Source organism: Poecilia reticulata, linkage group LG23 (genome assembly GCF_000633615.1).
Source record: "Poecilia reticulata strain Guanapo linkage group LG23, Guppy_female_1.0+MT, whole genome shotgun sequence".
In the NCBI taxonomy this organism is placed as follows: domain Eukaryota; kingdom Metazoa; phylum Chordata; class Actinopteri; order Cyprinodontiformes; family Poeciliidae; genus Poecilia; species Poecilia reticulata.
The window spans coordinates 13414915-13438286 of NC_024353.1; the positions used below are offsets into that span (position 1 = coordinate 13414915).

The 23372-nt window shown below is 39.2% G+C and overlaps 1 protein-coding gene across 1 annotated transcript in view; it reads left to right on the forward strand.

Annotated features, from left to right (window-relative positions):
- The window catches only part of braf (B-Raf proto-oncogene, serine/threonine kinase), a 55845-nt gene that overhangs the window by 20957 nt on the left and 11516 nt on the right, over nucleotides 1–23372 (forward strand). Inside the window, exons 4-12 of the mRNA XM_008401202.2 lie at nucleotides 579–682; nucleotides 8347–8449; nucleotides 12146–12294; nucleotides 14492–14611; nucleotides 14991–15150; nucleotides 21413–21452; nucleotides 21937–22073; nucleotides 22150–22267; nucleotides 22923–23007. Of these exons, the coding sequence (XP_008399424.1) occupies nucleotides 579–682; nucleotides 8347–8449; nucleotides 12146–12294; nucleotides 14492–14611; nucleotides 14991–15150; nucleotides 21413–21452; nucleotides 21937–22073; nucleotides 22150–22267; nucleotides 22923–23007 (1016 nt within the window). The remainder of the gene's footprint in view (nucleotides 1–578; nucleotides 683–8346; nucleotides 8450–12145; nucleotides 12295–14491; nucleotides 14612–14990; nucleotides 15151–21412; nucleotides 21453–21936; nucleotides 22074–22149; nucleotides 22268–22922; nucleotides 23008–23372) is intronic.

Consider the following 23372-nt stretch of genomic DNA (forward strand, 5'->3'; position numbering starts at 1 on the left):
CGTTACAACAAAATAAATAAAATAACGGGAAGGTCAGTTTTCCTTACAAATATGCGAGTGTTCACTATTCACTAAATGTGAAATCATAACTTACTGAATCTCCTGGTGGACTCCGTAAGAGGAGCTCAGCGGTGCCAGGTCTAATATTCAGACCTGGCCATTTTTCAGGTCTGAAAAAATCAAAGAAGATGCGAGTATTTTTAAGAGTTCAGAACATCACATGTAATAGAGATTAAAATACAAAATCTCACCCTACACTTGTTTTGGCATTACGAAAACGACAGACCGCTTTCTGTAAGAAACAAAGAAAGCAAAGTCACAGACCTTTCCTAGCTTGTTCAAGTAATCGTAGTAGTGGACTTTTAATACATGTGAGAATAACGGCTCTGTATTACATTTTGTATTGACCAAATGTGCAGTGCATTTTCCTGAGATGAATCAAAGTTGTAGACATGAAAGCAGCTAATAAAGTCAAGCCTGAAAATTTCAACAATAAAATATTTCTGCTGCTGCTTTAGCTCATCTCTCATGATGATTACCTAGAGACAGTTCAGTGAGTGCTGCTATTTTGTGTTCAGGTCCCAGCCCGCTGTGGGATGACTGTGAGGGACTCACTGAAGAAAGCTCTGATGATGCGGGGACTCATCCCAGAGTGCTGTGCAGTCTATAGAATACAGGATGGGTAAGTTTTCTGTTAAAATGCTTAGCTGAATTGCAGCGGTAGATAGAAAAAAATGTCACTGTATGATCTTTAAGGCCACATCCAAGAATAAATTTCAAGTGATCTTGATTTATCACGTGTATGTTTCTAGCAGGAAAATAAGTCTAGATTCATCGATGAAAACCTGAAAAAATCTGAACCCTCCACAGGATTAAAAAAAAAAACTTTTCAAAATATAGTTTTTTACCATTTCATTGAATATTCAGTCTGGAAGCCTAATACTAACAAAAACAAGCTAGTGTACATACTAGGCTGGAGACTAAGTACAAAACTAGAAAATTCCTGAAGAAATTTAACCAGGGCATGCCAAAGTGTGCCCGTCAGTTGGAAACCAGCGTTCTGATGCTAAAAAGAATCATCAATGCTAAGCTTAGCTAAATTGTAGTCAATAACCTGTGAAGAGGCAGAAGCATGTGCGTTTACTTGTACCATTTATTATGTTAAAATGAATGCATAAGCTAAAATTAGCCAAAATGCTAATGTTAGCATGAAGAGTATCGGTAGCATGCCCCACATACTTGGTATGGTATGGTATGGTATGGTATGGCATACCATACCATACCAACTTTATTTATAAAGCACTTTAACAAACAACCACAGCTGATACAAAGTGCTGTACATTAAAACACAACATAACAATAATAAAAAATAAAAACTCTTACAGTTTAAAAACAAAACATACAGTTTAAAACTAGATCCCGCTGGTGTTGAAACCCAAGTAAAATACATGGGTTTTAAGACAAACTTTAAAAGTGGACAGTGAAGGGGCCTCTCTGACCTGCAAAGGCAAGTCGTTCCATAACTTAGGGTCAATGACAGAGAAGCTCTGTCCCCTCTGAGCTTCCTCCTGGATCTCGGTGCCTCCAAGAGCAGCTGATCTGCTGACCTGAGTGACCGATAGGGTACGTAGGGATGAAGAAGCTCAGAGAGGTAAGCCGGGGCAAGATTATGCAGTGATTTAAAAACAAACATAAGAATTTTAAAATGAATCCTAAAATATACAGGCAGCCAGTGAAGTGAGGCCAGGACAGGGGTCACATGTTCCCTCTTTCGAGTTCCTGTTAAAACTCGTGCAGCAGCATTCTGAATCAGCTGCAGACATGAGAGCAGCGACTGACTGACTCCCAGATAAAGTGCGTTACAGTAATCCAATCAAGTAGAAATAAAAGCATGGATCACTGTTTCAAAATGCTGCCTGGAAAGAAAAGATTTCACTGATGCCAATCGCCTTAAATGATAAAAGCTGGACTTAACCACAGCTCTGATTTGGCTGTCCAATTTAAAATCACTGTCCACCTTAAAACCAAGATCTGTAATAACAGGTTTAAAATGTACCTCCAACGGTCCCAGGTCAACAGGGACCTTGTTGACCCAACAAGGGTCAACACTGTTTGGAGCCACTCCAAACAGTGTTGTTTGGAGCCACTGGGTCCAAACACCATCACCTCTGTTTTGTTTTCGTTAAAATGTAAAAAGTTCAAGATTTAATATCACCTAGACATGCCAGGAGATGTGTGGTAGAATGTACATCCTTCTGCTTCAGGAGCAAATAAATCTGACAATCATCAGCATAACAATGAAATTAAATCCCATGTTTCCTGAGGATAGAACCCAGAGGCAGTAAATACAGAGAGAAAAGCAGTGGGCCCAGAATTGAGCCCTGCGGGATACCATAAGGCATTGAAGCAGCAGATGATTCAGTCTTAATTTTCACTGAAATTGTTCTGTCCTCCAGGTAAGACCTGAACCATTTAAGAACAATGCCACCAATACCTACAAAGTGGTGTAATCACGATATTAAAATGTCGTGGTCTACTGTATCAAAGGCAGCAGTTAGGTCAAATAAAATCAGAACAATATGGTGACCAGAATCACATGCAAGAAGGATGTCATTAAAAACTCTTATTAAAATAGATTCTGTACTATGAAGAGTTTTAAAACCTGACTGAAAAACCTCAAGAATGCCATTGTCATCTAAAAACTGTCAGCGGATAGTACACAATTTTTTCTAAAACCTTAGAAAGAAAAGGCAGCTTTGAAATAGGCTGATAATTAGCCAGAACAGTCGGATCAAGGCCAGGTTTTTTAAGCAGTGGCTGCACTACTGCATGTTTAAAACTAGCAGGGACCACATCTGAGGACAGACTGCTATTTATAATTGCAAGAACAGGCTGCAGTATGCTAGATAAAATATCTTTAAAAAATCGTGGAGGGACAGGATTACGGGGGGGAACCTGATGGCTTAATGCAGTCAACCAAAAGTGAGACAGTCACAAGCTCAAACTGATTGAAAGCAGCAGAGCAAGGGACCGAAACAGAGGGGTCAGAGTCAGATAAGAGCCCTGGTTCTACCAACCTTTTCAATAAAGAAACGCAGAAAATTATCACACATGTCAGGAGAAGCTTCCAAACAGGCATTCTGTGGAATATTAAGTACAGAGTCAATGGTGTTAAATAAAACACGTGGGTTATGGCTGTTTGAGAGAATGATATTTGCCAAATATTCCCTTTTAGCCTCTTTAACTGTGCTCTGGTAGAGACGCCAACAGTCTTTTAAAATCTGAAAAGTAAACTGCAGTTTATCCTTTTTCCACTTTCGTTCAACACGGCGACATTCCTTCCTGACAGCACGAGTTCTGTCATTAAACCAAGGCTCAGGTTTAATCCTTGGCTGCCTGGTTTTTAATGGAGCAACCGAGTCCAGGATGGTTTGACAGGAAGAACATAACCAGGACCAGAGCTCTTCTGTATCAGAGTGGAGGAAGTCAGATGATCCACAGAGCTGAAGAAAAGCAGTAGAGAACTGAGTGGCAGTGGAAGGGTTAATAATCCGACAGCGCCGATCAGCAGCGCGAGTTTTAACTGCAGTAGGTGTCAAACTAACACTGAATAAAACAGGCAGGTGATCCGAGAACACAGAGTCACAGATTTCCAGGTTAGTCACAGGCAGACCGCAGGAAATAACCAGGTCCAGTGTGTGTCCATGTTTAGTATAATGAATGACCTACTCCATTCAGTATACTAAACATCACTAATAAGTAAGAAAATTAGCTAATGGCTAACTTTAGAGAAAAGGCAAATGCTAATACTCTGGCTTGCTGAGCAAGGCAGTGTACTAGTGGGGGGCAGTGAAATGCTAATGTTTGTGCTAAAGGATCACCATCAAATGTGATCCTTTTGATGGTGATCACACCATCACCATCAAATAGTGTAAATAGTGATGGTGATTTTTTTTTTCCTTTATTTAACCAGATGAACCCCACTGAGATCCAGATCTCATTTTCAAGAGGGACCTGGGCAGAAGTCTGCAGTGCACAGCAACCTGGTTACAAAACAAAATTGATTAATACATATACATAAGTATAAAACAGTATAAAGCAATTTAAAAACAGTGACACTGTTTAAACGAATCTTGTTGCCTGTTTTTAAGAATCGCTCGAAATAAGTCCAGTGAAATCAATTCTGACATCTTAATTTCAGACTGGAGCTGATTCCAGGCTGAAGGAGCCATCACACTGAAAGCTTGCTTTCCTTTTTTAGTTCGGCAACGTGGAACATGCAAACGAAAAATGCTTTTGGAGCGTAAAGAATGGGAATTCTGTGTTTCGGCAGTTGGAAATTTTGCTCGTTTTTTGCTTTTTACGTCGCCATCGTAACTCCGATTCCCAATAAAAATAATAGCTCCCTTCTCGGCATCGAGCCATATGTTTTGATACCACTTTTGTGGGCGAGCACGCAGCGGTACAAGCCGCATTAAGGGAGATGGAAGAAGAATAAATAGACATTCTATTGGGTGTAGAACACGTGTCAAACTCAAGGCCTGCAGGCCACATGTAGCCCGCCAAGTCATTTTATGTGCACCCCCCCCACCCCCCTCCAGCGTTTTATAGGCCCATAAAACGCAATTATTACTTGTAGTCAAGTAATAATTTTGAGTATTACTTGACTACAAACTACATCTCCCATAATGCATTCCGATTGTTACCAGCCAACATTATGGCTTCTCGTCACTAGACAGCAGCAGATTCACCTCAAGCTGCTTATTGATTTTCCCAGCGAATAAAACTGAGACATCGACAAGCTAACATCAAAATGTCCAAGAAAAGAAAAATTGATTTACAAGTAAGACTGTGAATGAAGATGTGTGAGTTGGTGTCAGGGCGGCAGGTCGCGCTAGACTTTTTTTGTTATTGTTATCTTGACCGACAACATAAAAAAAAAAAATCGGTCATGTACTATTTTTATCCGTGAAATTGCAATCATATTAACATCGGCTATTTAGTCGCATTTTATGCGGTTTGGTTAATATTCACCGTGAATCCAGATCCCATCACAAATTAAGCAGATAAATGCCACAGTCAGTGACAAAAACCACTGACTGGCCTCAGTAACTTTTAATAAATTAAGCGGCTTCACTTAAATTACCAGCACTTCACACGCTGGGGTCTGAACACACCCTCTCCTGGTCCCCATCTGCAGAAAAATCTGCACTAATTCATCAGTCAGTTGGATCTGTCTGATAAAAACAGATCAATTGATCTCTGTGAGTGTTTTACCCTGCGCGGTCCAGGCGTGCGCTTTAACCAGAATTTTTATTTTTATTTTTTTATGTGGTTTCGCTTCTCCGAAACGGACAGATGTTACGTCTGCAGCTCCTCCAGAACGCCGCTCTCCTGGGTAACCTGCACCCAGAAAGCTCCATTTGTTATATCCGCTGGATGAGTTACTTCCAGCGGTTTTTAATTCTTCGCAGCGGCGTAGCCGCGTCCGCAGTGGTTGAGCAGCGGACTGCACATGTTGCAGTCTAATTAACTCTGCGTCGTCATTTATTTTCTCATGACAAACTGCCGGCTCCTCAAATGGATTAACACAACGTTGCATTCTCTTTAGTTTTTTCTGGTCTGTAATGGAGACTTGAATTTAACGCGCCATTTCAACCAAAGGTTTGTAATGCGCTTCCAAACGCTCCAAAGTCACCAGTTAACATGGAAGGCAGTGTCTGCCTTCCATGTTAACTGGTATGTAATGCTAATGGCATGCCCCAATTATAGCATGATCTCATTCACCGTAGTTTGTAAGAGGCATTTTTCAAACAGATTATCCTTGAAAATGTTCAATTTTAGATCAAAAATGTAAAAGAAAACCAGACAGCCATGAGGCTGTCTGGTTCATGGCCTCATGGCCTTGAGGCCATGAGGCTGTCTGGTTTCTGGGAGAAACCAGAAAACTGGTTTCTCCCAGTTTTCTGGGAGAAACCTTGTTTTCAGGATTTCTCCCAGAAAACTAGCTAAGCCACCAGCTGCCCTCATTTAAAAGAAAATGACCAGGTAATTGCGTGAAGTTACACATAGTTAACTGCTTATTTATTTATTTATTTTCAAATTTTCTATTCAATAGGAAGACATTATTTACAGTATCTAAGCACCAACTATAGTCTTACAATTAAAATAAAGATTTTTTTTACACTTAAGTAGAGATCTAATGACTCAGCCAGTGAATCTTGGATGAATATACTTTATTAATTGAGGGGAGAAATTTCACACATTTGTTTCTGCTCTTTATTTGAAGTAAACCTGTGCAGTCAAAAAAGAATGTTGCAGTATTAAACGCAGGGGTGAAAGTAAGGGGGTTCGGCAGGGTACTGCGAACCCTTAAAAGATTTAGCGGGGGTACGCAGTACCTGCAAGAGAGGGGAGCGGCTGTCTGCTGTAAAAAATCAACGGGTTTGCTGTGCAGCAGTGAGTGCACTCACTAATCAGCTGTGACTGATTAGTTTTTCAAGAACAATCTAAAACAAGACTTAATCAGTTAATAACCTTTTTCCCATTTCATATTGTTTCTGAACTCTTAATATTTTGTTAGAGCAGCGGTGCAATACGTCGATCGTGGAAGGTTTTGAGCCGATCTCGGCATTAGGTGACAAACTGAACGCAGCCAGGACGCTGAGACCAGCACGTCCTCCTCTGACTGCCTTAAAACGTTCGGAACTTTATTAAAGAACAAAAAAAAAAATCAACAWAACGTGTTCAAATTAATGACCCAACAACAATAATAATCTCAGTGATTATTGTTTCAACAAGGTGTTGCGCAATTCTGTGCGTTTCGGTTCCATTACCAAAATAACTAGCAGAGCAGGAGTTTAAAATTAACTAATCAACCACCGCTGTGTTCAGGGAGGCTTATTAATAATCAAATAAATATCAAGCCTGAAAACCTGATGATGGACTGAATGTTTTTAACGTAATATCTGGTCGGCGTGTGGAGCGCAAGAGGCTGCCATGGCAACGGCTGTGCTTAAATGACAGACAGAGTAAAAAGGTAGGAGTGGCTTAGAGTTGATCACCTGTTCAGGTTGTTTTCCTTTGCTGTGGCTCATCACAGCCGCTGTAGTTTCTGAACGTTCAATAAACGACAAAACTTGGACTAATTACCTCGTTCTTTGTGACTATACGTCATTTACAACAAACATCAACCACGATAAATATGTTTCATTAAGTATTTAACAAACAAATGGCTTCTACCGCGATAATTGTGTGAAATTAAATTAATTGTCTAATATAAAAAAATAGTTTGGGGCTGTCGGGCTCAGAGTCTGAGAGGCTTTTCCTTTATCAAACTTTTTTTTTTTGCCTCTTTAGTGGAAATATTGATGCTGAGACTTTCTCCAAAATAATAACCTTTTCAACCTTTATAGCTCCACTGTTGAAAATAAGACTCTAACATTTACAAATGACAGTGAAATAAAATCCAGTCCAACATCTGGTTTGAGGTGATTCCTCTGGAACCTGTTGGAGGAAAAATATCCCAACTTCAGAAGATGAGCTTTAACCTAACAGAGCTCTGTGGTTCCTCCTGTCAGTATGAGAGTCAGGGTGAGGAGGCGCCATGTTAGGAAGAGAAGTGGAAGCTGCAGGATCTTCAGAACAAACAGGTCATGATGTTGACTGTTTTGACACAGGATCAATATTACCAGATAAAAAAGCTAAAATGAATGGTTATATGCCAGACATGGAAAACTGGGATGCACTCCATGCCATGATGTTGAGAGTTTAGGTCTCATGGCATCTCAAGGTGTCAACATTGCAACCAGTGGGCTGAAGGACATACAGCTTTATTTTGTAGCAATGCAAGCTTTTATCGCTTTGCAAAAAAAAAAAATCAGTACAGAAACTCCAAAGCACACAAAGAAGCAATATAAACATATATATATATATATATATATATATATTTTTTTTTTTGTCATAGTACCCCCAAGAATTTAAAATTACTTTCACCCCTGATTAAACATAATATCAAGTATCATTTTTGAGACCTGAAGGCAGAGGGTTGCAGTTGTCGGTTCTGTGAGTGTTGCATATGGGCATTCTGATGAAAAATGTGTACATTTGAAATCAGATACAGATTTGTATATGGAGGTAGTGTTACAGGTTAGAGTGGATTACAACTCTAACCTGATTCCACTAATGGAAGCAACATTTGGTTTGCTTGCATCAGTTGTGTCTTAGAGTACATGATTGCTTGAGGTGAAAGCAACCAGTAATACTGAAGTAGCAGGATGCTTAGTTTCTTTCTGTTAAACTGTCATTGTTTTTCAGCAGCTGTTGTGCTCTCAACTTCTGTTTTAGAGAAAAGAAGCCTATTGGCTGGGACACAGACATCTCCTGGCTGACTGGAGAGGAGCTCCATGTGGAAGTGTTGGAAAATGTGCCACTTACCACACATAACTTCGTAAGTCTCCAATTATGCATGTAGGCCTGTCACGATAACAAATTTTGTTGGACAGTTAATTGTCTAAAAAATTATTGCGATGAACGATAATATTGTTTCAAGACCTTTTAACACTGATTTAATGGAAATGACGTAATAATGCATGCGATTTCCTGCCATAGATAGATACATTTTATTTTCAAAAGAACACATAACACTGGAACTGATGAACTAAACAAACAAAACAACCAAAAACAAAAATAAGATGTCCTGCTATAAGTGGAGGAGTTTAAGCATCTCGGGCTCTTGTTCATGAATGAGGGAAAAATGGAATGGGAGATCAACAGACAATTTGGCGCAGCATCTGCAGTGAAGTGGGCGCTGTACAGATCTGTCGTGGTGAAGAGAGAGCTGAGTCAAAAAGCAAAGCTCTCAATTTACTGGTCGATCTACGTTCCCACCCTCATCTGTGGTCATGAGCTTTGGGTCATGACCACAGCTGAAATGAGCTTTCTATGTAGGGTGTCTGGGCTCTTTCTTAGAGAGCTCAGTTATCCAGGGCATTCTCAGAGTAGAGCTGCTGCTCCTTCACTTTGGGAGGAGCCAGTTGAGGTGGCTTAGGTATCTAGTTAGGATGCCTCCTGGACGCCTCCCTGGTGAGTTATTCCGGACATGTCCCACCGGGAGGAGTTCCAGGGGAAGACCAAGAACATGATGGAGGGACTGTGTTTCTCGGCTGGCCCAAGGAGCGGAAAATGAGAAGTCTGGGCCTCCCTACTTAGGCTGCTACCCTCTTGGCACAACCCTGGGTAAGCAGAAGAAGATGGAAGGAACATTATTGACCATTTATGAGTAGTTTTATCGTCCAACCATACCGAACTGTGATTTTAAGGGAAGAGTGTACTGAAGTCTGAATTTTTTTATTTTATTTTTTAAGGTTTTGTTAGCTCTTGTTTGAAAGTAGTTCAACAAGAAACCGGGTAATTAGAGAGGGGGAAGACATGCGACAAATGTCGCCAAGCCAGGAATCGAACCTGCAACCATCACCACGAGGACTAAGGCCTCAATACGTAGGTCGTGCTTTGCCCCTGCGCCACCACAGCACCCCTGAACTCTGAATTGTGTGTTACATTAAAACTTGACTAGTAAGGCCATTAAACATGCCATGATAAATATTAAACAAGTTTCAGTTTACAGCAGGGCCGCAACTAGCGATTATTTTAGTAATTGATTACTCTGATGATTGATCAGATAAAAAAAAAATTACTCTGCAGATTTTTCATTTAACCTCTTAAGCCTTTTATATACAATGTTAGAAATGCATTAATAGAAGCAAATAAACAATTTTGTTTTTGAATTAGACAATGGACATTGTATTGCCTAAAATGCATTAACAGCATTCCTATTGTAAATTCTTAATCATTTGCAGCAAAGGATGCATGTGCAGGTAAAACATTCTTCATATGAATACAGGTCCTTCTCAAAAAATTAGCATATTGTGATAAAGTTCATTATTTTCCATAATGTAATGATAAAAATGAAACTCATATATTTTAGATTCATTGCACACCAACTGAAATATTACAAGTCTTTAATCCTTTTAATACTGATGATTTTGTCATACAGCTCATGAAAACCCAAAATCCCTGTCTCAAAAACTTAGAACATTTCAGCCGACCAATAAAAGAAATGTGTTTTAATACCAAAAAAGTCAACCTTCACATAATTATGTTCAGTTATGCACTCAATACTTGGTCAGGAATCCTTTTGCAKCCTTCAATGCRGCATGGAGGCMATCAGCCTGTGGCTCTGCTGAGGTGTTATGGAGCCCAGGATGCTTTGATAGCCTAAAGCTCATCCAGAGTTTTGGGTCATGCGTCTCTCAACTTTCTCTTCACAATATCCCACAGATTCTCTATGGGGTTCAGGTCAGGAGAGTTAGCAGGCCAACTGAGCACAGTAACACCATGGTCAGTAAACCATTTACCAGTGGTTTTGGCACTGTGAGCCGGTGCAGGTCATGCTGAAAAATGAAATCTTCATCTCCATAAAGCTTTTCAGCAGATGGAAGCATGAAGTGCTCCAAAACCTCCTGATAGCAGCTGCATTGACCTGCCCTTGATAAAACCCAGTGGACCAACACCAGCAGCTGACGTGGCTCCCAGACCATCACTGACTGTGGGTACTTGACACTGGACTTCTGGCCTTCTGGCATTTCCTTCTCTCCAGTCTTCCTCCAGATTCTGGCACCTTGATTTCCGAATGACATGCAAAATTTTCTTTCATCCGAAAAAAGTACTTTGGACCACTGAGCAACAGTCTAGTGCTGCTTCTCTGTAGCCCAGGTCAGGCGCTTCTGCCGCTGTTTCTGGTTCAAAAGTGGCTTGACCTTTGACCTGGGGAATGCGACACGTGTAGCCCATTTCCTGCACATGCCTGTGCACGGTGGCTCTGGATGTCTCTACTCCAGACTCCGTCCACTGCTTCCCCTAAGGTCTGGAATAGGCCCTTCTCCACAATCTTCCTCAGGGTCCGGTCACCTCTTCTCGTTGTGCAGCGTTTTCTGCCACTTTTTCCTTCCCACTGAGGTGCCTTGATACATACATCACTATGGGAACAGCCTATTCATTCAGAAATGTCTTTCTGTTTCTTTCCCTCTTGCTTGAGGGTGTCAATAATGGCCTCCTGGACAGCAGTCAGGTCAGCAGTCAGACCCATGATTGCGGTTTTGAGTAATGAACCAGGCTGGGAGTTTTTAAAAGCCTCATGAATCTTTTGCAGGTGTTTAGATTTACTTCATTGATTCAGATGATGAGGTTAACTGCTCGTTCAGAGAACCTTTTCATGATATGCTCATTTTTAGAGACAGGGATTTTGGGTGTCATGAGCTGTATGCCAACATCATCAGTATTAAAACAATAAAAGACCTGAAATATTTCAGTTGGTGTGCAATGAATCTAAAATGTAAGACAGTTTAATTTTTATCATTACATTATGGAAAATAATGAACTTTTTAACAATATGCTAATTTGTTTAGAAAAACTTGTATGTGAAGAACTCGGTCCTATCTGGTATGCTTACATCAATACAGTGTACTAACTGGATAGCAAAAAGATGCTTAATAGAAGGTATTTTACAGGATTTGAAACAGGTGAAGCTAAAACCGCAACGAGAAGAGTTGTAGGTAAAAGAAATTAACTAACGATTTTTTTTTTTAATCTTGAATTCCAAATGTATATATTTTTAAACAGTTTGGGATAATTATTGCTCTGATTGTGGTGTTCTTTCAGCACATGACATGTTTGAGTCTGTATACTCCAGTTAACGATTAATGATTACTGAATTTGTTGATTATTTAAATAAACAAGTCATCATGTTTATCTAAGTTATTGTTTCAGCCCTATTTCACAGGAAAACTTTCTTTTTTTTTACTATTTGGTTTGCACACTCACACGTTGAAACTGGTTAGACTTTTAACTGATCCAGCAAAAGTTGTAATCACTAACCCTCAAAGACGGGGTCATAACCAGTCCATCAAGTGTCCCTAACGGAGTCTGTGTACTGCTGTTTGAAAACTGGTACTGCCGCAGTAGCTGCTGAGCTGCCACCTGGTTTAACAGACACACTGTACTGCTAGCCCCTCTGGAGACAAGAATCTATCTTCTTTGTTGCTCAGGCCCACATGCTCCTGATTGTGTATTTATGTGTGTTTGACAGGTGAGGAAGACCTTCTTCACATTGGCCTTCTGTGATTTCTGTAGAAAGCTGCTGTTCCAGGGTTTTCGCTGTCAGACCTGTGGCTACAAGTTCCATCAGCGCTGCAGCACAGAGGTTCCTCTCATGTGTGTCAACTACGACCAGCTAGAGTAAGTTCTGGACATGGGGGCTTCATCCAGCTGTCCAGCTTGGAACTTTTTCTCTCTACTTGATCAGATCATGACACTTGTGTCTTAATTATTCCCGACACATTTCTCACTAGGAATGCGCAATATAAACAGTATACGGTAGAAATGATATAAATTTGGCCTACGAAAGAGATCTGCACTTTACCGGCTAACCGTGGTAATGCTCATTGATGATATAATCGACTGGCATCAAAACTGAGCAAAAGGGAAACAGAGTGGCAGAGAGCATGAGGGAAGAGCCCGTTAAAAAGGTTGGTACCAAAACGCCAGTAGTCTTTCTTGGCGCAACGCTCCAGAGGAGTACGGCAGATGTCATGGTTAGACAGTGGGGAAAGGAGGGGTTGGAGGGCATGTGGGGTCAGTATGACCCCTGCTGGGACGCACACAAGGTAAAGCTTGCAGAGTCCAATGGACTAATTTTCTTAACCCTCCCACGGTCTTGGCACGATGCACAGGAGGAGCATGGCAAATGACACGCTCAGGAAGTGGGGAGTGTCGGTCTGACTTTCCGAAACCACAGTTCCTGCAAAGGGAGGAAATACAAGCTATTTGTTTTACCACCTTAAACGAAGCATGTACTTAAATTCAATTGACTAGAAGTTTCAGTCACAACATTCGGAAGAAAAAGTAGAATTCGACACAGACATCCAACACATTAAAGTTGATTCTATATGGATATATTTTTCATTCATTTACTTTCATTGTCAAGTCTCCGTTAACATTAGATTTTTAAGGAAGACCTGGCAATGACAGGCAACACCATAAAACAATAAAACTATTACAAACATTAAATGCAAATAACATCCATGAAAACTAGCCAAAGTATAAGTTTTAACACATTCATTTATACATTTCACTCAATTAGTATGTGTTTTTTTATTTTTTTATTTCTATTGTTAAGTTTTATACTAAAAACATATTATAAAATATATCGTTACCGTCACCCATCAAAATAGATATTGTGATATAAATTTCATGCCATTTCGCACAATTCTACTTCTCACTAACATTAGTCGGCTCTGGTAGATTTATTGTTCTCGCTTAGTGCAAAAACATTTTCTAACCAATAGAGGGACTATCGGTCGACGTCACAATGCGTCAGCAGCCACTGTAATGCGCATGTCGATTTCAGAACACAGGTAAAAATAAATTATTCTGTTTAAACTATTTACAATTAGGCTAATATAATCATTTACAACTGTCAGCCAGCACAGTTTACCTCTTTTCGCTCGGTGCAACTCCCACACAAAGATTTGCAGCATCTACAGTTGTCAGAGGTTTTATTTTTTAGCACATCTCTGTATCTCACACTGCCTCTTGTTCCACCCGCATTTTACATTTTTGAAGGCTTAGTTTATCACCTGCCTTGATAAATGCAGCTACATCTTCATTTTCCCTTTAATTGTGACCAAACTAGGAAGAAATAATTTGATCTGTTCTTCACATTAAATTTTTTTTATATATATAAAATCTTGCATTTTAGGAAAACCCTATTCTGCTGCCTTTATTCCATCTGTCTCGACACATCTCATTGAGAGCTGATGATGATCTTATCGTAAACAGATTACATTAATATTGCTAGTGTCCGGTGTTTTGAATATTTATTTTCAAAACCTTCATTTAAAACTGCAATATGTGTTTATTTGTGTTGTCTGACTAATATTTGAATTAGTTTGATGTTCTGAAACACTGAAGTGTGATAAACATGTAGACGTTTAGGAAATGAGAAAGGGGCAAATACTTTTTCACGCCACTGTATAGGTAATCTGTACATGGTAAAACTGTTAATTTTACGTCTTAATGCACAAAACCTAAAGAGGGTGTACTTTCTTTTTGCCATGTCTGTAAATGGATTTAATAATATATTTTTCTCATGGTTATCTTTTTACACATAAACATCTGTGTTTTATGAGAAAATATTAACCCGTGTTTGAGTTAACATTGTAAAACTTCTATCATGTTGACCACATGGTGGTGCTGTGGTTTTATATTTACAAACCGTGTGGGTCTACATGCTCCCGATTTCCTGCTAGTTCTCCTAAGTAAATGGTAAATGTCAATCTGAACAACATTATGGCTCTGCTTTTGAGCTCACTTACCTTCATATTTTCTAAACCAACTTTAGAAATGATTTTGTCTTTATTTTTGTGTTGTGCAGCTTACTGCTTGTATCAAAGTTCTTTGAGCATCATCCATTCAGCCAGGAGGAGGTCTCCTCAGAGGGAACCACACCCATCTCTGAACTCTGTCCATCTCTCCCCCCGTCGGACTCCTCCGGGTATGCACTTCTTCAGGTCACACTGATATTTAGAAGTGCTCCCAAAATCAGTCCAATCATAACTGAGACACTGAATGTTTGTTCCAACCAGCTGCCTGTAGATCCCATACAGTCTGTAACTTACAGTGTAAATATTGGAATGTTACAGTTTCATGATATTCTATTGCAATCTGCTAAATATAATTGTGGAATTTCCTCCAAATAGCTTTGTTGAGTATAGGAAGGCAGCAACGACCTGTATTTAATCCACATGTGCTGTTTCAGGGATCATATCCTGCCTGATGAGAACGCCCTTTAATTTTGAGCAAATTAAAGGGTCAGAATTTCAGATGTTGTTCTAATGCCTGTCTGCTGACCTGTTTCCTCATCATTTCTTCAGCTCTATATACCACACTACAGTGTCCCCATCCAAGTCCATCCCCATTCCAAATAGTTTTCGAACCAGTGAGGAAGACCACCGCAACCAGTTTGGCCAGCGAGATCGTTCGTCCTCCGCCCCCAACGTCCATATTAACACCATTGAGCCTGTCAACATTGATGTGAGTCTGCTGGACAAGCTGAAAATGATAAACTATGTCCAACTTTCACAAGGTAGTGAGTACTATTTAGCAGGCACATGAAGGGGACAGGGGAGCAGAGGGGCTTGAGCCTCTGCCCCTGTTATCCTTGATGTCCCAAGTCCCCTTTTTTGAGTTGTTTTTTATTTTTAAGTTATTTATTTGTTATTTTATGTAATTATCTATCATGGCACAAACTGACCTCAACAATAGTATTAAAGTACTAAGGCAATTTAGCAATAATAAATTGGTCTTGGTCTAATAATGACTGAACGGATTCTCTGTGCCTCTGCCTCCATGTTGTTAAGACACCAAGCCCAGGAGGAAGGGTGCAAAACTGCACCCTCTAACTATCAGATTATGGGCAATTTCTTTTTCAACATATACTTGTTTGTGACTAAAAACATAGGTCTGCTGTTGAAGTTGGAAAGATAATTTTTATTCATTTTTGTAATTGTCCTCGTAATAGCAAAAATAAAAAAAACCCTCCTCACCCCCAAACATAGAAATGGTTCGGCTGTAGAGGAACTTTGGACTTCAATTTTATCAGGCTGCCCCAGTGCTGGACTAAATGTTTGGTTTCTCTACAGGCAAATTGAGTCACTCCCACCACTGTGGGACAGAATCGAATATCCTGATATAAAGAAACTGTACCGCATCTATCACTGCGACGCACCTCAAAACCTGAAGGTCTGTCCCTGCTAGTGCCTGATTAATAAAATCTCCCTGTTGGTCTCCCGCACCCAGCAGCGTGCAGCGGAGCGACTCAAGCTGTACATGCAGAGCTGGCCCAAGGCAATATGTGACCTTATTCAGAATCTGATTTAGCCACACCTTCTCACTAAGAACATCAGTACAACTAGCAGTGTATAAATATAGATTAAGTTAGCCTTGAGAGGGGCCCCAGATTAATTGACCAAGTTTAAAATCAATCTCTGATTATTGGCTATTTGTGAACAAACCTAGCTCAAACACAAAAGATGACAGCATTAAATTGTAGCCATGCTAACTCAACAATCAAACTAACAAAATATTTTTTTGCACTTTTACAAAGTAAAACTTCCTAATTAAATCCTAAATGTACAATTTAATCTCTTAATTTATCTTTGCTGAAACCATTACATGAAATTCTATAGCATTGTCATTCTCAATAAACAAATAGTAAAGATTTAGATCTATGGTCTGTGTTACAATTCAAGCATTTTTAGGGTCCTAGACTTTCAGTAGACCTCTGCCAGAATTTCTTTAGGGAGACATATGAAGACACTATTACAGTGTGACTAAACTTACATGCATGGATGTTTCTCAAGATCTTGTTAAATATCAAAATCTAATGACAATTTTTTTTCAGCCTTACAAATCTAGATCTTTCTGAGGTGATAACAAAAAAAAAAAAAAACTTAGAGGGGTTAACTGAACTTTTTCCATTTTTAAAGTAGTCTGCAGACAGGTTGCTATGGAGATGGAGGTTAAATAGTCAGATATTAAGTTTTATTTACTAAAATGGCAGTAAATTTGCTTATTCATAACATACTTCTCTCCTGTGAGCTCTTTAACAACTATAGTCTCAGATCAACACAGCCCTCCACCTCTGTCAGCTGCAGAAACAGCAACTTTATACCTACTGGTGAAAACCAGTGACGTTCGGTCAGGGGAGGCAGGAGAGCCTCACCTGCCATCATGGAAAAATAATAAAATCATTTATAATGCTATTTTCACCCTGTGGTTTGTACTATAAAGCAGTGGTCCCCAACCCCCGGTCCGTGGACCAATTGGTACCGGGCCGCGCAAGAAATAATGAAATATTTCCGTTTTATGTATTATTTGAGTCTGGAGAATCTTTTATTTTGAAAATCCTTTAACCGGATTCTCTCGGTTACTTGCTCGCCAACACTGAGCCCACAAGCAGCAAAATGAGTAAGAAACAGATCAGGTGTCTTTGGAAAGTTTCTTTGCAAAGGGGAAAAGGCCCAGAGAAGAAACAGGAGAATGGATACCGGTCCGGGATGAATCCCACATTACAAGCCGCTCTGCGTAACATGCGGCGACAGGCTGCTAATGAGGCAATGAAGCTTAACTGCTTCGCCATATAGAGACCAAGCAGGCTGTGGATATGAGCAACACTTCAGGTGTTATTGTCTCTCATCACTCCCAGATCGGACACTCGTTGCAGAGAAACAAGCTCAGGGCTCCGTTAGTCATTATCGTGAGTTAAAATTTTCACGAAAGTAAAATGTTCGTTTTTGTGGCGCATCTGTATCTTATTTTGAAGGGATATGTAAACGTTACCATAGCGACCAGAGTCAGAGAGCGTTTGGGCTGCGGTCGAGAGGAGATGCGTAGAGCTTGTGAGTCTTAGTCTGGTTTAGACAGCAAGATTTAAGAATTGTCGRCCGATTCTCCAAACCTCTGTGACCACAGAGCTGATAAAAGAACAACAGGTTCGATCGGTTCGTGTTCAGCCACACGGCAGGAGCAACACGAACCGATTCCAGTCACAAACATCCCGATTCCAGAAGAAAATCCACAAAACTCCCAACATATAGCATATGGGAATTTAGAATAACCAAACACGGATGACGATGTAGAAGCAATAGTGATAGTTAGTGGAGTCATTTTAGGAGATAAAAGACGTAACAAAAAGAAAAGGCGGTGGATGAAAGACGACGGGAGCAGCCGCTCTATTTGCTGCACTATGATTTGGAGGTGACATAGTTAACATTTTTAACTGAATAAACATATATAATAAGGACCTTTACATATAATAATAAACATTTCCACATATCATCTCCGATATCCACCGGACTCTCAGTTGCGCGATATGTCGATATGTCCGCTGTTTGGGATTCCCCTCTGTTCTTTCTGATTGGCTACCTGTCACATTCAACATGTTGTATTTTCGTTCCCAGTCAGGGTAAACCCCACAGGCTGCGATAAAAAGTCAAAGACAACCCCAAATTGGGTATATTCAGGCTTTAGCGGGAACACCAACACCGCCTTATCTGATGGTTCGCCCCCCACCGGGCCGCAGCAAAATTTTCCAAGTGTTGACCGGTCCGCGGTAATAAAAATGTTGGGGACCACTGCTATAAAGTATCTATTTTTTTACTTAGCTTAACCAATTCTGATTATTTTTTCTTCAAAATTGCTGGATTTTCACATTTTCCCATTCAAATGCTCAGAAGCGAAGCCTCACCTGGGATCGTGCAACCTCTCGCTAACTGCACTGGCTGCCATTCTAGGAGAGAATGCTCCTCCCGTCTGTATGCCGGCAATAAAATGGCTAAAAAACATTTAATATATGGACTGATTTTCCATAATCTAGCTTATGTCTATAATATACAGTGGGGGGTTTTTGTCACCAATTGTATGTGTATTGTGTTTTGTGTGCGGAGGAGCGATCAAAAACAGCAGAGAACAGACTCAAGGTGAGGCAGGCAGTTCTCTTGCCTCATTGCTGGGGGCACTCGTGATCCCAGATATTGTGACTCCACAACTGTAGAGTAAGACACAGTGAGCTAGCCAAGGAGCACTTTACTTATTTACTCATTAAAGAAAGATTAACATTACTCCCTCCTGGAGTGGTTATTATCCCGCACCTTTACAATCCATTCGTGGCTCCCATCAACAATATTTATCGTTTTCTCCTCTCTTCCAACGTCAACATGAAAGACTACATTTCTACACTTAAACTGTTTCTAAAGTGGATTTTAAATTGAAGCAGGAGATAATAACTAAAGGAAGACCAACACCGGAGCTGAAGGTTTTGCTTCGAGATAGTTTGATAATTCTTAAACAAAGTAGAAAAGACATGCCGAGGATAGACTTGGCTTTGGATGAACGGATATTTTTGTGCAGAATTAGCGGTGCATGGATTTCATTGATAAGTAAAGGTAAGACAGCAATAAGATGTTTTTGTTTAGTTTTTTAATGAAATGTGAGTTTTGTGGGCTACAGTTTGTATGTCTAAATAATTCAGTAAAGTAGAAGCGGTAGCTAATCTATCACAGCAATTATTTATTAATAAAACATTAAGCCTAAAACGTACTGCAACAACAGACTGAATGTTATGTTCTGTGTGCAAAATTCTTGAATGTTGTTTTGGTATTAAATCCTAAAACATGAAGTGGCATTATTGTCAGTTGCTATGTCATTGTCATTGTTGCTGTGGCAACGAGTCTGCGTGTAGCTTGGCGAATACAGAGCGAGAACGTTCTCGCTCTTTCCCTTTGCTGTGGATCATAGCACGAAATTAATACCTACATTTCTAAGTTTCACTGAGTTAACGCTGCTATGGATAACATGTAAAAGATTAGTCTTTTTGACCCCCAGCGTTGCATGCCTGCGCAAAATTTCCGTACGTCCAATAACATGCATGGTGTCAATATAGTTGTAAGTCAGTGCCTCACCAGCAATGAACCTCACCGCATGTCACTGGTGAAAACATATACAAAATTTGCTTTGCATTGTCCCCACATGATGACAACGCTACAGGGTGATCTGATTAAATATTAGATTCTTAATTAATATGTGTTGTTGCTATGTTGCTGTACTATGTTTTAAGATTAACTTTGACCCCCTTACCCGTTAGTAAATATTTGTAAAGCCTCAAAGAAATATCACTGACAGACTACAAAATAAACCATATTTTGGTTACTGGCAGATTGGAGCTTTGGATTGTGTGTCTGTAATAAAATCCTTCCAAGTTGACTGATTGGTTGTTTTTTATGATTATGTTTTTTGTTGTTGTTTTTGGCCAATATTCACTTTTATTTTGGTTTTTGACCCCACATTTTTCCCCTTTTTTTCTTTTTTTTTGCCAATAATAAGTATGTACTTCAATATTGAGCAACACATGATTTAAACATAAACAACAAGCCTTTAGACTAGAGCATTGCATGTTCTTTAGGACAGCAAAGGACTTTGAATAAATTCAGAAAACTCCCTACCATAAAGTACAGAAGAGTTTAACTGCCAGAGCTTAGAAATAAAATCAGAAGCAGTATATTTTATTATAATATCTCATTGTAACAAAAGCGTTTTTCATTATAACAAGGTGTTATAATGAAAAACTTTAATGTTTCAACAAGATGCAAAACTAACAAAAACAAAGTTTATTGTAACAATAGAACACTCACGTTTTAGCGATATAAAAAATATGTTAAAACAAAGTTTACTGTTACAAGAGACAAAACATGTTAAACTCGTTATGATAAACTTTCATATTTTAATGAAAAAAATCTTGTTAAAAAGAGAAACGTTATTGTTATAACAACATATAACTCGTGAAAACAAGTTTCTTATTTTAACAACATGAGTTTTACATTATAATGAGTTTCTTGATTTAATGAGATAAAACTATGATCCTTTAAAATATTGCAACTTGTTAAAGATGCATAAAGTCGTAAAGATATGACTCTCCTCATCCTGCTTCTTCTCAACATCAAAAAATCCCAAGTTTTACTGTTGCCACCTTTCTTATTTAAAAGATATTAAGATATTTTGGTTTTAGAGAAACCAAAATATATATATGTTATCTGTTATGTATATGTATTATGCATATTATATAAATATATATATATTTTACATCTCGTTAAACTAGAAATGTTCTTGTTTAAACAAGATACCGCTCTCGACTTTATTTTCAAGCACTGGCACTTAAACGCTTCTGTAATATAAAATCAGATTTGGTAAAAGTATTTTTCACTTTGGGTTAAAGACTGGATTCTGATTTTTTGCTGTTTGTACAGATGAAGCGTAACATGGAATCCATGTTGTAGTTTGAGTCTATAGGCCTCTAATAAGTTACCTGATTGGCTCTTAGGGAAATGGTATGTCTCACAGGGAGTCATTTCATTGGTTTCCTCTGACTCACTTCTGGCTGGATACAAATAAATTACTCTTATATTAACATTCTGTTTTCAGTCTTCAACACATCCAACACTTGCACTCTGTGCTTCATGTAATCCTCACATCTGTATTACTGTATTATACTCAACAAACCTGTGACCCTAAAAGATACTTCATCAAATTTTACTATAATTTTTTGTGCAAACGGAAGGCTGGTTAGGTGGGCAAACTGGTTTGTTCTTGACCCAGCAAACCTGTTATGCATACACTTAGTGGGCTGTGACATAAAAAAGTGCTCTGATAATTGTCCATTGTTTGACGGTCACTCTGTCCCCTGTCAGTAGTAGATATTCTGCTCCTTTTCACATTTTTACAGTTCTCTTTCTTTTCTCAGGATCTTATTCGTGATCAGGGCTTGCAGAGGTCAGATGGAGGTAAGAATCACAAATCTGTGAGGGTGTGTAATCAGAAGCAATTTCTTCATGTCATGCACACTATTAGCTGTGATTAATTTATTCAGTGCACTTGGTTATTATCCATATTTACAGTGGTGGGAGACTTCTGCTCCCACCACTGCAGTGGATCAATTTTTTTCTTTAGTGCTTCTACTGATTTTGAAAATGTTTAGCACAGTTAGCTTCTAGTAAATACATTTTTCTGGATAAATTCTAAAGCACTTATTTATTTGGTTGTGTAAACTTTCAATTCAATAAAGTTCTACATCTGTACTGGTTTTGGTTATCGACAAATAGAAGGATTATAACAATGAATTAAGAAAAAGCTTTTAAGCATAATTTTAAAAATCTGACTGAAAATCTCAAGCTCTGAACGCAGAGCTCTGTCCAGGCCTTCATCCAAAATGCAGAAGATTTGATTCATTTTTCCAATCCTTTTTATATTTTCCTTGTTCTCCTCCAGGTTCTACCACTGGGTTGTCTGCCACACCTCCAGCATCTCTTCCTGGCTCACTGACCAATGTCAAAGCACCACAGAAGTCACCATGCCAACAAAGGGAACGCAAGTCTTCGTCGTCTTCTGAAGATCGCAATAAAATGGTGAGAGCCCATCAGTGTTGCACAACAGGGTGCAACACTGATGGGCTGTTTGTCAACCCCATATCCTGTGGAACAGAAAACATTGGGCAGAAGAGACTCCAGTGATGACTGGGAGATTCCAGAAGGTCAGATCACCCTGGGTCAGAGGATAGGCTCTGGATCCTTTGGAACTGTTTTTAAAGGAAAATGGCATGGTAAGATTCTGGCTGTAGTTTGCTTTTTAAACCTCATGTAACAAGCTAGAACAAACTTGTAGCCATTAGTAAATATCAGAGTAGACAATATTTTGCTCTTCCAAAGTAGAAAGGTTGGGTTATGGTCTGTATGAAACTGTTCTCTTCTCTAGCATAGACATCTTAGTTTTTGTAGCAAAGAAACACCAAACACCAACCAGCAGGAGAAACATTCTGAACATCTGTCTAATCTTTGTATTTATGAAAATAATTCCAAAACATCTTGTTTACTTATTCTGCTAGAGTGTAAGCATGAATCTTGTAGAGAATCTTTGGATGGAGCCAAAGATTAGGGTGATGGCAAGGAGTCCTTCCAGACTCAAAGACTTGGCACAAATTACCAAAGATAAATCAACAAATTACCAGAGAAAACATTGAAAAAGCTGATCAGGAATTAGAAAAGGGATTTTTCCATTGATTTATAAAGTGTATAAATAATTTTCAAGATTACATTTTTAGTGAAATATAAATTTTAAAAAAGCCTCGGTACGTTTTTACATTCTTTTCATATTTCTTTGACCTATTATGCTCCAACTGCATTGACCTGTATTTTAGATTTATTAAACAGCAACTAGTGTCTTTAGTTCTGATGGATGTCTCTTCCCTTTTCTCTCAGGTGATGTGGCTGTGAAAATGTTGAATGTCACTGCTCCCACTCCACAGCAGCTTCAGGCCTTCAAGAATGAAGTGGGCGTCCTCAGGTGACTTCTGCTTCTCATCATTAATCAAATATTTGAGTAATATTTGGTGACAAGTTGTCTTCACCTGTCATCGCATTCAGATGCAAATTCAACAAAAATCAACAGTTACTTTTAAATAGAAAATGATCTGCACTATTTTCTGTAAAACCACACCAGTTAATCTGTTCATTGTTTTCAATGTGGAAAATCCCACTGAATCACTCTGACTTTCCTATGTTCTTGGGCATCCACTGATAAATCCACCCTGATTTCCTTAATTTTGGATGATATGTGATCTGCTGATGCTTACACGAGAAGTCGATCTTATCCACAGATCTTATCTACCTCCACAAAAGTCTGAAAATCCCTTTTTTGCTCCTCCATGA